General features: G+C 53.0%; 2 protein-coding genes across 5 annotated transcripts; one reads left to right on the top strand and one right to left on the bottom strand.

Annotated features, from left to right (window-relative positions):
- The first annotated feature begins 644 nt into the window (after positions 1–644).
- SLC35A2 (solute carrier family 35 member A2) lies at positions 645–7,912 on the top strand. Of its 2 annotated transcripts, none has more exons than XM_058658752.1 (5): positions 645–1,037; positions 2,071–2,253; positions 4,803–4,954; positions 6,355–6,516; positions 7,766–7,901. In XM_058658752.1, the coding sequence occupies exons 1-5, from the start codon at positions 947–949 to the stop codon at positions 7,868–7,870; spliced, it is 693 nt and encodes a 230-aa protein (XP_058514735.1). In that variant the 5' UTR covers positions 645–946; the 3' UTR covers positions 7,871–7,901. The 2 variants fall into 2 exon arrangements, with proteins under 2 accessions (XP_058514735.1, XP_004587969.1); XM_004587912.4 differs by having other exon boundaries at positions 649–1,037; positions 5,765–6,516; positions 7,766–7,912.
- Positions 7,913–8,134: 222 nt separating this feature from the next.
- On the bottom strand, positions 8,135–16,283 carry PQBP1 (polyglutamine binding protein 1). 3 transcript variants are annotated; one of them, XM_004587915.2, is made up of 7 exons: positions 16,134–16,283; positions 15,569–15,653; positions 9,940–10,051; positions 9,607–9,719; positions 8,778–9,020; positions 8,497–8,557; positions 8,135–8,379 (listed from the first exon to the last, which is right to left on the bottom strand). In XM_004587915.2, the coding sequence occupies exons 2-7, from the start codon at positions 15,633–15,635 to the stop codon at positions 8,223–8,225; spliced, it is 753 nt and encodes a 250-aa protein (XP_004587972.1). In that variant the 5' UTR covers positions 15,636–15,653; positions 16,134–16,283; the 3' UTR covers positions 8,135–8,222. The 3 variants fall into 3 exon arrangements, with proteins under 3 accessions (XP_004587972.1, XP_004587971.1, XP_058514601.1); XM_004587914.2 differs by having other exon boundaries at positions 8,497–8,560; positions 16,134–16,281; XM_058658618.1 differs by having other exon boundaries at positions 8,497–8,560; positions 16,145–16,272.
- Between the last annotated feature and the right edge of the window lie 8 nt (positions 16,284–16,291).

Genomic DNA, 16,291 nt, shown 5'->3' with positions numbered 1-16,291 from the left:
CATAACGTGGCATCCAGGTGTTGCAGTTCCCGTTTTCAATATAAGATGGCAGAATTTCCACCTGCACTCCAGGGAAAGGAAGGGCTTTCTTCCCTGTTGGCGAAATGCCCTTTTCTGGGTTGATGAGGTTGAGGGCGCGGCTGTATGCTGTTCTGCTCGGCTAAGAATGCCCAGGGTGCAGTCACCTATATTTGCCCTTGCGTTTCCGTCACCTTAAGTTAACTTGCCTTGCCCCACGGTGCATCCTGCTTTCTCTTCCTCGTCCTCGAGCTTGCCCCCTCTCCTGCTCTGTTTTGCAAGGGCAACTAGCCTGGGAACCTGTCTCCTGGCGCCCTTATTTCTCCCCCATCCTCCACCGAGACGCAAGCTTCGGTCCCCTCGCAGTTCTAGCTGCGCCTGACTTGGCAAGGACGGTCCCTTGCCCCACGTGGTGACCCTCTCCGCACACCTCACCTGCCCAGAGCCCCTTCCCGGAGAAGGAAAGAGGAACTTCCGCCCGGATTAGGAAGGACCTGGGTGGGAGTTTCTGACGCCCAAGGGCGGAGCCACCTGAAGCAGGTTTAACCCAGAGCGACAAGGGCTGAGCCAATGAAAGCAGCAGGCAGGGTGGGCGGGCCCTGCGGGAAGAGAATTAATGAAAGGGACGAACCGGGAGGGGAAGGTGAGGACGGTTCTGGCAGCGGGCTGGCGCCGTAGGGGTGCTGGACAGACAGCTGGAGGCCAAACTGGCCGAGGCGTGCTTGCTCTCCGGGCCGGCCCGGAGGGAGTCGGAAGATCCCAGGGCCATTTTCTCAGACTCAGCCTTGGGGAAGGGACGAAGCAAGATCTCATCCTGACGGTGCACCATACTCTCGCCTTATTCCTACTCCGGCGACCCCGGAGGCGGAAGCTACGGACGCGGAAGTGACCTGCTGTTGCCGAGGGGACGGGCCGGGCAGATGCCAACATGGCAGCGGTTGGGGTTAGCGGTGCCAGCGCAGCAGCCGGACCGGGGGCGGTCTCCGCGGGGTCGTTGGCATCTGGAACCGCGAGTGCCGGTGAGACAGGCTGCGGCCAAGCAGTCGGCGGGGCGGGGGTCAGGCTCTCGGGGGTGGGGGCTGGGGAGACCTGAAGTGGGACGGAGCATTCCGCGTGGACTGACGTGTGTGTGTGTGTGTGTGATGTGTGGAGGGGGGTGTGAGTAGGGGGAGGAAGGACGGAGAAGCCCATTGTGCGCGGGTGGGGCGCGGGGAAGAGCCCATTCTCGGGCTGACTGGGGAGTCCTTCCGTCTCTGCACAGAAGGGACCGTTTTGAGGGTGCAGGGTGTTTGCTTTGGGGGAGATGGGAGCATTTGGGATTGAGTGTGTGTGTGTGTGTGTGTGTGTGTGTGTGTGCAGCCATTGCTTCTGGAAGGGAGGGAGCGCTCCAAGGGCGTGGGGGTTCTTCCTGGTAGCAGGTAGAAACTCTTTGCCGAACTGGTGGCTCCTCCCTGGTAGGGACCTTGTAAATTGGCAGGGTGGGGCAGGGCCTTCCTTATAGGAATGGCGGATCTATGCTGGGAGTAGGCTCATCCTGCAGTTGTGTGGAGGAAAGACCGGGTCTGTGGGCCCCTCCTTCCGAATGAAAGTAGGCCATTGTATGTGCAGGTGGGAGGGTCCGCCCAGGCTTTCTCTTCCTCCTGTCAAAGAGAGTTCATTGTGCATGGGGGAAGTAGGAGGGCTGGAGAGGTGGTACTGTGTGGGGGTGGAAGGGTGGTCCACGGCACTAAAGGGAAACTTGTCCTTGCCTAGTAGACCACCCATTCATTCAGTCTTTGGAGCAGTGGAGCAATCTTTTTTTTTTCCTTTCCTATTTGTTACACTGTTGTGAGTTAGGAAGAATCGGTCATAGCAAGGAGGAGTTGACAAGAGTTCTGGGTGCGAGGAAGATAATGGGGGGAAAATAATGTGACCGTGCTGGAGATGAGGAGGATGGGGATTGAGCAAAGATGGGTGGGTACATGGGTCACGGGGGTGGTTCTGCTGTGGGACTGTGCCCTGACAGGTTCTCACCTTATCCTTCCCCTTTCGCCCCGTGCCGTCTCCTCACAGCCCACAGACGCCTCAAGTACATATCCCTAGCTGTGCTGGTGGTCCAGAATGCCTCCCTCATCCTCAGCATCCGCTACGCCCGCACGTTGCCTGGGGACCGTTTCTTTGCCACCACTGCCGTGGTCATGGCGGAAGTGCTCAAGGGCCTCACCTGCCTGCTGCTGCTCTTCGCACAGAAGAGGGGTATGATCCCGGGAGGCCACCGAACCTGGAGTTTGGGGGGAGGTATACAAGGGAGGGAGTTCAGGCAAAAATGTGTGTGTGTGTGTGTGTGTGTGTGTGCATACGCGTGTATGCCCTTACCTGGAGCAGTTATGGGGCAGGGGGGAGGAGCTCCATGTGTGGCCGGGAGCCTGCCCATGGGCTCAGCCAGCTAAGCTTCCTGAGAGCTTCCACAGAGCAAGCTAAGCTTGCTTCTGTGCTCTGCCATGCCTGGCAGCCTGGGCACTGGACTGCGGGCACTGGGGAGGGGGGGTGAGCCTGTGCCTCTACAAAATGGGAAGACTTGTGGATTTCTAGTGTTTCATCACCAAGAGTTCCAAGCATGTACCACATTAAGGAGAATAGCCAAGTAGGAAGAGAGGGAGCAACTCTCAGCTCATGGCTGCCCTGCTGCCCAAGCAGCGGGCCTGATTGCCCACTCGCTGCCGTCCTCTGGGTCTTGTCCACATGTTCCCGAATCCTGAAGTAACCCCCCCATTACAGATTGATTTGAGTATTTTGGTGCCTATAATTTTTTTTATATAAAGATTTTTTTTTTAAAGATTTATTCATTTTATTACAGCCAGATATACACAGAGGAGGAGAGACAGAGAGGAAGATCTTCCGTCCGATGATTCACTCCCCAAGTCAGCCGCAACGGGCCGGTGCGCGCCGATGCGATGCCGGGAACCTGGAACCTCTTCCGGGTCTCCCACGCGGGTGCAGTGTCCCAAAGCATTGGGCCGTCCTCAACTGCTTTCCCAGGCCACAAGCAGAGAGCTGGATGGGAAGTGGAGCTGCCGGGATTAGAACCGGCGCCCATATTGGATCCCGGGGCTTTCAAGGCGAGGACTTTAGCCGCTAGACCACGCCGCCGGGCCCTATAAAGATTTATTTTTATTACAAAGTCAGATATACAGAGAGAGAGGAGAGACAGAGAGGAAGATCTTCCGTCCGATGATTCACTCCCCAAGTGAGCCGCAACGGGCCGATACGCGCCTCTCTGAAGCCAGGAACCAGGAACCTCTCCCACGCGGGTGCAGTGTCCCAAAGCATTGGGCCTTCCTCGACTGCTTTCCCAGGCCACAAGCAGGGAGCTGGATGGGAAGTGGAGCTGCCGGGATTAGAACCGGTGCCCATATGGGATCCCGGGGCATTCAAGGCGAGGACTTTAGCCACTAGGCCATGCTGCCGGGCGGTGCCTATACTTTTAACAGTAACTATAAAGAGCTAGGAGTCATACCTCTGTAATTTGGAAAATAGTAAGATAATCCAATATCCAGACAGTGTGCAAATTGGTGACAATCACTTAAAGGCCATAGTCTTGAAATACTGGTTTGTATATGATCAATGTTTTCTAATCAGCTGTGCCTTCTAAGTTTCATCTCTGGGTTTCCCTCTACTTCCCCTCCCCCTTTTGTTTTTCTCTCTTTGAAGAAATGAGCTCATTTGTCCTGTAGACTTTGGATAACCTGCATGTTGCCTACTGCCTCCGTTGGCTGTCATTCAGTGTGTTCTGTGTTTGAGTTGGGAGTTGGGCTCATCTCCTCACCCAAACAGGAAGGCCCTCTGACTTGGATACGTTGCCCAGCTGCTTCTCCGTGAAGGCCTTGCATGCTAAAGCATAGAGGTGAACGCTGCGGCGCTACCCGGGGTTACTGCCGTGGAGGGCAAGGACAGGTTTGAGCAAGCCCCGGGGGGCGTTGCTGGGATAAGCAGCACAGTGGCTCTTGAGGTTTTTCCCCAAATAAGATGCCAACTGAGCCTTCTAGAAACCCAGGGTGAGCTTTGCAAAGGCCATGATGCACAGGAAGGGAGTGGTCCAAGTCAGACTGCAGCTTGGTCTCGGACCTGCATTCACACATGTGACCGAGGCAACTGCTTGGCATGGTTGGGCCTGCCGGGTGGGACTGAGTAAGAGACAGCCCCGTCCTAAGGCTGCCCACATGCCAATAGGCAGCTAGGACAAAAGACTAATCTGAATCTCCTGGCCTTAGCATCTACTTCTAGGTAATGATGAATATTTCCATTGTACAGCATAGGCTTGCCATGAATAGGGCTCTGTGCCAGGGAGTTGGGCTGTGAGATAAGTATTCGTCTGTTATTGTTGCTGTCGTTTTAAATATTTATTTATTTCAGAGGCAGAGAGACAAAAACAGACCTCCTATCTGCTGCTTCAGTCCCCAAATGCCTGCAGCAGCTAAGACTGGGCCAGGAACTCAATCCGGGTCTCCCAAGGGGGTAGCAGGACGCCAACTGCTTAAGCCATCACCTGCTGCCTCCCAGGGTGTGCATTAGCAGGAAGCTGAAGTCAGGAGTGGAGCTGGGTGTATACCCAGAGCTTAGGCACCAGGCCCGATGCCTGCCCTGGCTGTTTCTTTTGGGCTCATTACCTTGACTATTAGAAGGGCTCGCTGAGCACAAACGTTACCCCAGCACCCAGGGCGGCAGGCCTGCTCCCAACCCGCCGGGTATTCTGCCTCTGCCGAGCAGTCGCTGCTTCACCAGAGGCCCCTCCTTCTGCCGCCTAGGTAATGTGAAGCACCTGATTCTCTTCCTCCACGAGGCCGTCCTGGTGCAGTACGTGGACACGCTCAAGCTCGCAGTCCCCTCCCTCATCTACACTCTGCAGAATAACCTCCAGTACGTTGCCATCTCCAACCTCCCAGCAGCCACTTTCCAGGTGAGTTCCAAGTCCAGCATGGCTGCCCAGGGACTTCCTGGGCTTGTGGGCAAAGGGTAGCAGTGGCAAGAGCTGCTGAGACCTTAACATTCCCCTAGCCCAGGGGTCCTCAGGAGTAGAAGCCTGGAGCATCAAGACTAGGTAGGAGGAGATCTCGGCCAGCTGGTGCTTGGCAAAGGTGCAGGCTGTTCCTGGGCATCCTAGCAACAGAGTTACAGTGCCCAGATTCTAATCTCAGCTCTGCTGTTTCACAGCTGCATGACTTTTGGGTGAGTCACCTAACATTTTCTCATCTTGAAACTGGGAGTTACAGTGCGGCCCACCGCAAATGGTGGCTGTGAAGATTAAATGAATGATAAAATGCTTACACCCACATGGGCACACGGTGTAAACTTCTCCTGACGTGAGTGTTCTGGTTGATTCATTGGCACCAAGACCTCTCCTCCTCCATAAAGCCTGCCATTTAGCCAGCACCTCTTGTGAGCCCTGTCGGTTCATTAGTTACAGATATTTAGATGGGGGCAAGTGCTTCGTCCCTGGTCACACAGCCAGGAGCAGGGATTGGGACCATGGGCTTGGGCATGGTGTCGCACTTTGTTCTGGCCCAGCCACCCTTCTTCCATGCACTTTTGAGAAGGGTTCTCGGAACTGGTTTTTAGTCACAACCTCGCCAGTGGCTGCCTCTCTGTGCTGTTTTTGCTGCCCTCTACCCCACCCCATCCCTCCATTGCACACAGTAGGCTCCTAGTGGGTGCTGTCTGCGACAGATTGACGCCAGTCCTCAGTGTCTCTCTTGCACGTACCATGCAGGTGACGTACCAGCTGAAGATCCTGACGACGGCGCTGTTCTCAGTGCTCATGCTGAACCGCAGCCTCTCCCGGCTGCAGTGGGCCTCCCTGCTGCTCCTCTTCACTGGTGTGGCCATCGTCCAGGCGCAACAGGCTGGTGGGGGCGGCCCACGGCCCCTGGATCAGAACCCCGGGGCAGGCCTAGCAGCTGTTGTGGCCTCCTGTCTCTCCTCGGGCTTCGCAGGCGTCTACTTTGAGAAGATCCTCAAAGGCAGCTCAGGATCTGTGTGGTTGCGCAACCTGCAGCTGGGCCTTTTTGGCACAGCCCTGGGCCTGGTGGGGCTCTGGTGGGCTGAGGGCACTGCAGTGGCACGTTTTGGCTTCTTCTTTGGGTACACACCTGCCGTCTGGGGTGTGGTACTCAACCAGGCCTTTGGCGGGCTCCTGGTGGCTGTTGTGGTCAAGTACGCTGACAACATCCTCAAGGGCTTTGCCACCTCCCTGTCCATTGTGTTGTCCACTGTTGCCTCCATTCGCCTCTTTGGCTTCCAACTGGACCCATTATTTGCCCTTGGCGCTGGGTTGGTCATCGGTGCCGTCTACCTCTACAGCCTGCCCCGAGGTACAGCCAAAGCCATAGCTTCTGCCTCCTCCTCCTCCCCTTCTTCCTCGGCCTCCGGGCCCTGCATTCACCAGCAGCCTCCGGGGCAGCCGCCACCACCACAGCTGTCTTCCCACCGCGGAGACCTCATCACGGAGCCCTTTCTGCCCAAGTCAGTGCTGGTGAAGTGAGGGCTGCCAGTGGTGGGGGGGCCAGGGTGGGGGACTGCGGTGGAGGGCATCGGGCATCTGCAGCACCCCAGTTACCCCCAGGGCCTGGCTCCACTGGGTTTGGAACACCTTGGTCTTTCCTCTCAGGTCGTTGAGACTTCCCAAGGGGTGCCAGGTGTCACGTGAACCCTTCCTGCTAGGCCGCACCCCTCTGCTGGAGGGGATTTTAGAGCTGCCTCTGCCCCACTGTCTCGTCTTTGGAGGACAGGGTTGGGAGTGCTGTTCAAGGCCTTTTTTCACCCCGTTCCTCTCTGCTGAAGGTGTCCTGGGGAGTCCCTCCCAGCAGTCCCTCTGCATTGTAAGGACAGACTGACAATCTGCAGCTCTGAACAAGATCTGTCCTGTGGGGTTCAATTCCTCATCATTCGAGGCCTTCTCTCCCTTCCCCTGACCCCCATCAGAAGCCCCTCTGGCCTTTTTGTGTGTGGCCTTCCCTGACACCAAGACCTTTCTTCGAGGGTCCAGGGAGTGGGCAAGAGGCGAAAGCTGACTTTTGTATCAGCCCGTCTTGTGACAGAGTACAGGAGGGCCACTTATTTTGCAGCAGGCTCGGGATTTCTGGTGTAATGAGGCCAATTAAGGATGCAAGGTGTGGGAACGCAGGGAGGGGGCCTCTGGAAGTGGCCGAGTCCATCTTGAGGACACTGTCAGTTGATGGAAGCAGGGTCATTTTCTGATATCCAGAGGACAAAGAAAGGCCACAGCCATCCTCTGGGTACCCTCACTCCTTGGGGGAGGAGGACTTGGACTCCATGCCCTGTGGAACCCGCTCCCGGCACCCCCCAAAGCTTATTAACCCCTTAACCACGTCCTGGGCCAGGGAGGGGAGGTGTGAGTGCACGCACGGAGATCCCTGCCCCCCACCCCTGGGCTGGCTCCGCTATTTGTAAATATGGCCATTGGATCTTTATTTTTGATTAATTTGTTCTGATTTGTTTGTTTTCTAAGGAACTGTGATGAAAAAAAAAAATACCAGGCTACCCAATGCCAAATAAAGATGTTGTATTTATTTAGTCCATGTGTAGCTTTCTGACCGCCCCCCCTCCCCGCCCCCCGCTGTCTCGGCCTAAGCACCATTACTAACCCCAGGATTACCAGCCTCACTCCTGCCGCCCTCGCTTGCTCAAGAGACCCTCCTGCCAGCCCACCCCAGCCTTTTCCGTTTCTCTTTCCTCCCTACCCCCACCACAGGTTGCTCACCAAAGTCAAGGGTTCGTAGCCTCCGGCATTGAAGACGTTGGTTGGCCTGGCCTGGTTCTCCCTTCTTGCCCTGGCCCGCCTGGGACCAGACTCTGAGCAGTATCAGGGGTAGGGAGAGGCAGACATAGAACTCCTCATCCCTCCCACGGCCCCTGCCCCACGCAGAGCTCACTGGACTGAGCTCTCTGTGTTAATGACTCACCTTGGTCGCCACCCCCCGGCCAAAGCCCTGTCCTCCTGCCCCCACCCCACCATAATATTTTCTTAGGTGACTTTGCAAATAAAATGTGCTTTGCGTCACATGGGCATGGGCCAGGACACCTCAAAAGAGCAAGGTAAGGAAGTACAGAAGCCTCGTACGCAAGATCTTAAGATGAGCTTTAATGAAGCGTTTACTGCACACACCCTGCCTCCCCTACCCCCTTCCCGCCACCCTGGCCGCCCATGCTCAGTCCTGCTGCTTGGTTCGTGAGGCCTCGGCATTGGCCCGCAGCACAGCCCCCGGGGATGGGTATGGGCGCTGCTGGAAGAGCGGCCCTGCGGCTGTCGTGTCTGCCCCCGTCTTTGCCTCATTTCGCTTGGGGAGTCCTGTTGACCAAGTGCCCCTAGGGGTGACAGAAAAACCAGGGTGAGAATTGGGGGGCAAAGAGGAGAGGGAGGGGAAAGATGTTCATTGGGAGCAGCAGGTGTCGGAAAAGCAGGGGGTGTCCGGTGCCAATTACCGAGGTGCGTCTGAGTACGAGCTCGGGTCCATGGGGTCTAACTCCTCATCCTTGCGGCTTGCTGCTGTAGAAATAAGTGGCAGGGTCGGGGCTTCAGTGGGGGCACAGGAAGCCCCTGATCCTCGAGAAGCCGCAGCCCAGCCCAGGAGGAGATGGACTGTGTGGCTGCCATGTACTGTGGCACCCCACTCTGGGACCCTGGGCTCAGGTACATGCCTGTGGGGTAGATACCCTTGCACGGAGCATCACTTGTGAAAGCCGTCTGGGCCTGCCCAGCTTACCCTTCTTGCTCTTGGGATAAGGAGCTAGCTCCTCCCGGCGATGGTGACGCCGCTCCTTGCCCTCGTCCCGATCTGCCTTGTCATATCCACGGTCACGGTCACGGTCCCGCTCCCGCTCCCGATCTCTGTCCACTTTGTCATAGCCACGCTCTCGATCCCTGTCAGACTTGTCATGGCTGCGATCTTGTTTCTCATGGCCCCGGTCTGACTTCTCGTGGGCCCGGTCTAGCTTCTCTTCAGTATCTGGGAATATAAAAGTCTTTTTTTTTAAGAAAAAAATTATTTATCTATTTGAAAAGTGGAATTAGAGAGGGGGAGGGGGTGGGAGGAAGGGGGAGAGGGGGAGAGGATGGGAGGAAGGGGGAGAGGGGAGGGGTAGGAGGAAGGGGTAGGAGAGAGAGTGCTTCCATCAGTTGCTTCATTTCCGAAAAGGATGCAATGGCCGGGCTGGGCCTAGCCGGGCCGGAGCCAGGAACCAGGAGCTTCATCCAAGTCTCCCACATGGATGCAGGGGCCCAAGCACATGGGCTATCTTCAGTTGCCCTCCAGGGCACATTAGCAGGAAGCACGATCAGAAGCAGAGCAGCTGGGACTGAACAGGTACTCATACGGATGCCGGTGTCGCAGGCAATGGCTTATCCTGCTGTGCTACAACACCATTTCCCCTGGGATGCAAAAGTCTTGAAATCACCTTCTGCCACCCCAGGACTCAGCAGCCTGTGACTCTGACAGCCTCATTTGCTCTTTTTTGACCGGCTCTGTCCTTCACTCAAGCCACTCAGAAGAAATGCTAGGAGCACTGGAGGGACCCTTTGTTCTGCCAGCTCACCTGTGTTACTGCTCCTGAGCTTCTTGGCAGATTTGGTAACGATGGAGTTGGGGTCATGTGGGGAGAGCCAGGACACGAGGTCTGTGTCCACGTTCCAGTAGTAAGGGAGACCGCTGGGGGTGGGGTGCAGTGAGAGGGAAGGAGCGTCAGCATAGGTTTTCTCTCCTGGCATCCTCGACTCCTCCCCAGCCTCTGCCTACACCGGCCCCGGTTGGGACCCCTCAGGAAGTGCCTCTACAGCTCTTCCCTGGTCCCCTAGGCACCCCACAGCCAGGGACAGCACAGAAAGGGGAAAGCCGAAAGTCAGCCCTGTCCCCAAGGTCTCAGGCTCACCATGATGGGTCAAACACCTTGTACCAGCTTGGTGGCAGGCCCTCTAACCGCGTGGCCTCATAGTCCACAGGGTCATCATCATAGTCCTCAGCAATGATCTCTTCCTCTGGTTCTAGCAGAACAAGGGAGAAGAGCAGAGCAGAGAGAGCAGGTAAGACCGGGGACATGCTCAGATGCACTCAGGCTTGGGAGACAGCCGTGTTCACGTTCACACAAACCACACGTGGAAGACACATGTGCGCGTCAGGAGACGTGTGAAGGATCACCTGCATTGCAAACCCAACTCTTTGCATTAGAAAACTGACCCGGACATCCATCTACCTAAGTCAATGTTTCTGGGTTCAGATGATGAGTTACATTGTTACCAAACCCATCTGGCTTCAGACTTCATAGGGATTCCAAAATAAAGTTCTCCTGAGTTGACACTATGTGACAATCAGCTCTCCAAATCTATTTGGATAAAGTGAGCTTCAATAGCAAAGAGTTTGGGGCTAGCAGCATAGCTCCACAGGCTAATTCTCAACTTGTGGTGCCAGCATCCCATATGGGCAATGGTTCATATCCTAGCTGTTCTACTTCCCATTAAGCTCCCTGCTTATGGCCTGGTAAAATAGCACAGGGTGGGCCAAAGCTTTGGGACTCTGTACCCATGTGGGAGACCTGGAAGAAGCCCCTAGCTCCTGCCTACGGATGAACTCAGTACTGGCCGTTGTGGCCACTTGGGGAGAGAACCAGCGCATGGAAGACCTCTGTGTCTCCTTCTCTCTGAAAATCTGCATTTCCAACAAAAATAAATGAATCTTAAAAAAAAAAAAAATCTGTTGTAAAAAAAAGAGCAAGTAGTTTAATCTGAAACTAGGTCATCTACTCCTGTTTTCGCCTGCAGGATTACAGGGCTGAATGCTGTACAGAGTGGCAGAGTGTGGAGAGCACTCGGAACAGTTTGGAGTCCATTCATTTCCAGGGCTGGGATTGTGGCACACAGGGCTACACTGCAGCTTGAGAACCAAACCAACCATGACAGCACTGGTTCTCATCCCCGCTGCTCTGCTTCTGATGAGGCACCCTGCCAACGTGCCTGGGAAGGCAGCACAAGATGGCTTTGAGTACTTGGCCCCCTGCACCCAGGTGGCAGGCCAACATGGAGTTCAGGTTCCAGGCTTTGACTTGGCTCAGCTGTGGCGATCTGAACCAGCAGATCAAAGCACACATTCACTCTCTCATCACTCTGCCTTTCAAATAAATCTTTAAGAAAAACTGATTGGGCCCGGCACGATGGCTCAGTGTCTAATTCCTTGCCGTGCAAGAACCGGGATCCCATATGGGTGCCAGTTTGTGTCCCGGCTGCTCCACTTCCCATCCAGCTCCCTGCTTGTGGCCTGGAAAAGTAGTACAAGATGGTCCAAAGCCTTGGGACCCTGTGTCCACGTCCACGTGGGAGACCCAGAAGAAGCTCCTGGCTCCTGGCTTCGGATCAGCTAAGAACTGTTATTTCGGCCACCTGGGGGATGAACCAGTGGATGGAAGATTTTTCTGTCTCTACTTCTCTATGCAATCTGCCTTTCCAATAAAAACAAATAAATCTTTAAAAAAAGGAAAAAAAGGATTAAGTTCTTGAGGCCCGAAAAATCAACCCCGCAGCAGGTATAATATCAGTACAATACAAAAACAAAGTATCTATTGGGATACACGTTGTGTCGTCGTGTCGTAGTGCCCAGAGTTGCTGACACTGACATCCCATATTGGCAGTGGTTCATGTCCTGGTTTCTCGAAAAGCAGTAGAAGATGGCCCAATGTGCCTGGGCCCCTGTGCCACATGGGAGACCCAGATGAAACTCCTGGTTCTGGACTAGCCTGGCCCAGCCCCAGCTGCTGGAACTATTTGGGAAGTGAACCAGTGGATCAAGGATATCTCCATCTCTCTAAGTCAAATAAATAACTGAAGGAGCTGAGCACATTGATAGACAAGGGAGCTAGTCATAGGCTAGGAACACCTGGGTTTGTGACTAACCTTGGAATACCAAGCAGAAGACCAAACTCCCCAGTGCTATCTTTCCTTTGAGCCTCCCTCCAGTTAAAAATAACAGAACACAGTGCCCCTGGCCTCAATACTATCTTTTCTTATTTTCCTTGAGTTGTAAATAATGGACCAAAGCATACCAAGACTCTGTGTTAATATCATCTCTCTTACTTCTTTTCAGTTTTGCTAATATAAAAAAAAACTTATAAGAACTGCTAGCTTCACATAAGAAAAGGATTAATGAAAGCTTTTGTGTGACACCTGGAGTTTGGGGGTATAAAAGTCTCTGTATTCTTAAAGTGTATCAGCCTCAAAGTGTGGATGATGACCACAGTGTAGATTAATAAAATTATTTCACTGTTAAGCATCCTTTCATTGTCTGTTTAATTAATTGTGACAAATAACAAATCTTTTTTTTAAAGATATCAATCATCTCAGTGCCTGCTCCTCAGCTTGTGACTCTATTTAAAATGAAGGCTGGCACTGTGACTCAGTGGGTAAATATCCTATCTGCAATGCCAGCATCCCAGATACACAACATCTAGTGTACTGGTTCAAGGCCTGGCTGTTCCACTTCTGATCCAGCTCCGTGCTAATGCACCTAGGAAAGCAGCAGCAGATGACTCAAGTCTTTGGGCTCCTGCACCCACATGGGAGACCCAAAAGAGGTTCCTGGCTCCTGGCTTTGGGCCAGCTCAGCTCCAGGCACTACAGCCACTTGAGAAGTAAACCAGTGAACAGAAGATTTTCCTTTATGTAACTCTGCCTTTCAACTAAGTAAATCTTTTGAAAGTATATATTGTAATGAGTATGTCAGCAACAGCACAGAAACTGCTGCACTGTAGACTCAAGATAGATGTGGGCTATAAGCATCAGTATTGCTACCACACTACCATGAACACAGGGTCAGGTATTCAGTCAGCTTAGAAGAAATACTAGTAGTTATCAGCAATATTATTAACCATAAGGTATAAGCCAGGCACACTAGTTTTAAAAATTATTATTAATGTACTTTAAAAAAACCCACACACTTACTTATTTTTATGGGAAAGACAGATTTATAGAAAGGAGAGACAGAGAGAAAGATCTTCCATCCACTGGCTCACTCCCCAAGTAGCCCCAATGGCCAGAGTTGAGCTGATCCAAAGCCAGGAGCCAGGAGCTTCTTCTGGGTCTCCCATGCAGGTGCAGGGTCCCAAGGCTTTGGGCTGTCCTCAACTGCTTTCCCAGGTCACAAGCAGGGAGCTGGATGGGAAGTGGAGCAGCTGGGACATGAACTGATATCCATATGAGATGCTGCCCTTGGAGGTAGAAGATTAGCCAGCTAAGCCATTGCACTGGCCCACTAATGCACTTTTCAATTTTTTTTTTTTTTTTTTTTTGAGAGGCAGAAAAACAGGGAGAGGGAACGAACCATCCACTGGTTTATTCTCTAAATACCCATAACAGGCCAAAGTGACAAAATCATTCTATGTCACCCAGGAGCGTGTTAGAGACTCAAGTACTTGAGCCATTGCCTGCTGCCTCACAGGATGCACATTTGTAGGAAGTTGGAACTGGAAGCAGATGTGGGACTGGAGCATCCCAGGCAGCTGTATCTTTATTGCTGTGCCAAAGGCTGCCCTCTAGTGCACTAGGTTTGTGATAGACATTAGTGATTAGCAAGGGGACAGAAGATGTAGCTTCCAGTGCCTAGCACAGCACAGTCCCAAAGAGATGCCAGCTTTCCTATTAGTGACAGTACATGTAATTTACAGCCAGGAACAGTCAGCCTATATAAGAAATCTCATCATTTTTCATACAAAAAGTTCATGGAAAACTTGGAAAAAAACATGCACGGTCCCGGCGAGATAGCTTAGAAGCAAATCCTTGCCTTACATGTGTCAGGATTCCATACAGGCACTGGTTCGTGTCCTGACTGCTCCACCTCCCTGCCAGCTCCCTGCTTGTAGCCTGGGAAAGTAGTTGAGGATGGCCCAAAGCCTTGGGACCCTGCACCTGCGTGGGAGACCAGAAGAGGCTCCTGGCTCCAAATAAGCTTAGCTCAGGTCATTGCAGTTACTTGGTGAGTGAACCAGTGGATGGAAACTTCTTTCTCTCCTTTTCTCTGTAGATCTGCCTTTCCAACAAAAATAAATTATCTTAAAAAAATGCATGCTCATATTGATTTCAAATATTTTTACACTGGGGCCAGTGCTGTGACATAAGCTAAACTTCTACCTGTGATACCAGCATCACACATGGGCACTTGTTCATGTCCTGGCTGATCCATTTCCTATCCAGCTCCCTGCTAATGTGCCTGGGAAAGCATCAGAGGATGGTCCAAGTCGTTGGGACCCTGCACTCACATGGAAGACCTGGAAGAGGCTCCAGGTTCCTGGCTCCTGAGTTTGGATCAGTCTAGCTCCAACTAGAAAGGCTATTTCAGGAGTGAACCAGCAAATGGGACACTCTCCGTTTGTCTCTCCTCTCTGTAACTCTGCCTATCAAATAAATATAAATCTTTAAAAATACAAGACTTACATTTAAAAATTTTTTATTTACTGGCTCCGGCACTATAGCTGGTAGCTCAATCCTCAATTTGCATGGACCAGGTTCCCATATGGGTGCTGGTTCGTGTCCTGGCAGCTCCACTTCCCTCCCAGCTCCCTGCTTGTGGCCTGGGAAAGCAGCTGAGGACAGCCCAAAGCCTTGGGACTGCACCTGCTTAGGAGACCCAGAAGAAGCTCCTGGCTCTTAGCTTCGGATTGGCTCAGCTCCGGGGTGTTGCGGCCACTTGGGGTGGACCAGTGGATGGAAGATATTTCTCTTTGTAAATCTGCCTTTCCAATAAAAATAAATAAAATCTTAAGACCTCAGTTATCTTTAATAAAACAATAAAATTTTCATTTACTTCAGAGAGAGGGAAGAGGTGGAGGACCAACGCCCTGCCATCCATTGATTCACTCCCTTGAATAACAGAGGATGGCACTAGGAGGCAAGAATTCAGTCTAGAAATTCAGGCAGAAAATCTATCACTTGAGCCATCATGCTAGTTCCTTGGGGGTCTGCATTAGCAGGAGCTGGAGTTGGGAGCCCTCCCTAAAAATTCAAACCAAGCCCTTGCATGTGGAACATGGGCACCTTAACAACTGGCTTAACCACCAGGTCAGACATTACACCTTCAACAACCTTTACATTTGTCCATGAAGGTTCTGAAACAGCTTCGCACTATTAAGCCGTAACATGTCTTCCAGGTATCTGGGAGTCCCCTATGGCAACATAGCATCACTGCAACACACTATATCAGGAAGGTAAACATGAACAGCAATCTGCACCCGACCCGTATCCTTCCTTTTAGACTGTATATTCGACGCTCTGGATTGACTCCTAGACTGAAAATCTGCATCAGCCATTGGTATTGTGAAGGATGAAATATCTGTCTTTTCACCCACAGACACATACACGCGCGCGCACACACACACACACACACACCTGCTAATACATGCAGTGCCTGAGGTCCGCAGGAGGAATGGACATGAGGAATCAGGCCACTACTGATTGCCCAGTAGGCCCAGTGCTCCATCAGGGTTGACACACAATTGACCCATGTGCTCTTAGCTCTCTTACCAGGCTCCAGATGTTTGAGGATCCCCCTCTTGGCCAAGCGATTTTGCAGCGCGACAGGCAGCGGCATAGCTGGCAGCAGAGACACCTAGGAGCAGGAAGGCAGACAAGGGTTCAAATTTGGATCCACTAATCCAGGGAGCATCCCTTCCCTTTGCAAGTTCTCATGGGAACCTCACCTTCCCAAATACGCCACTGGGGCGGGGGAGGGCAGAGGACGCTGTGTGCAAATGAGAAAGGGAGAAAGGGAGAAAGGGAGGGAGGGAAAAAGAGAGGAGAGGGAGGGAGAAGGAGGGGAAGTGAAGAAGAGAGAAAGGGAGAGAGAGACGCCAGTATCAAAAAGTCCTCTATTAGTTGTCTGTCTGCTACTAGGCCCAATGCTCTAGCATCCACTTCCTGTCCCGGGCTCCTCCCACGAGCAAAGGCGCCAAGCACGGTTCCGTCTGCACTTTAGAGAGCAGCTCCGCTAGGTTCCTTCAACACTGCTAGGTGGGAGGGACCACAGCCCTAACAGGGGAAAGCGGAGAGCGGCACGTCCTCCACGTCGCCGCGCCCGCCCTGCCATTACCAGTAAAGTACAGTAGGTAGTAGGACGGCCTCTCGCCGACGCCTTGGCTCCCCCGGAACACACAAACGACTCCTCGGAGCGCAGATCGACGTCCGTCAATCCCGCAAACCTGGAAGAACGTTCCGACTGCAGGCGAAACTGACGTCATCCGGGGTGAC

The sequence above is a fragment of the Ochotona princeps genome, chromosome X, assembly GCF_030435755.1.
Source record: "Ochotona princeps isolate mOchPri1 chromosome X, mOchPri1.hap1, whole genome shotgun sequence".
Lineage (NCBI taxonomy): Eukaryota > Metazoa > Chordata > Mammalia > Lagomorpha > Ochotonidae > Ochotona > Ochotona princeps.
Note: the sequence above shows the minus strand (reverse complement) of the source record. Positions and strands in the feature narration are given on the sequence as shown.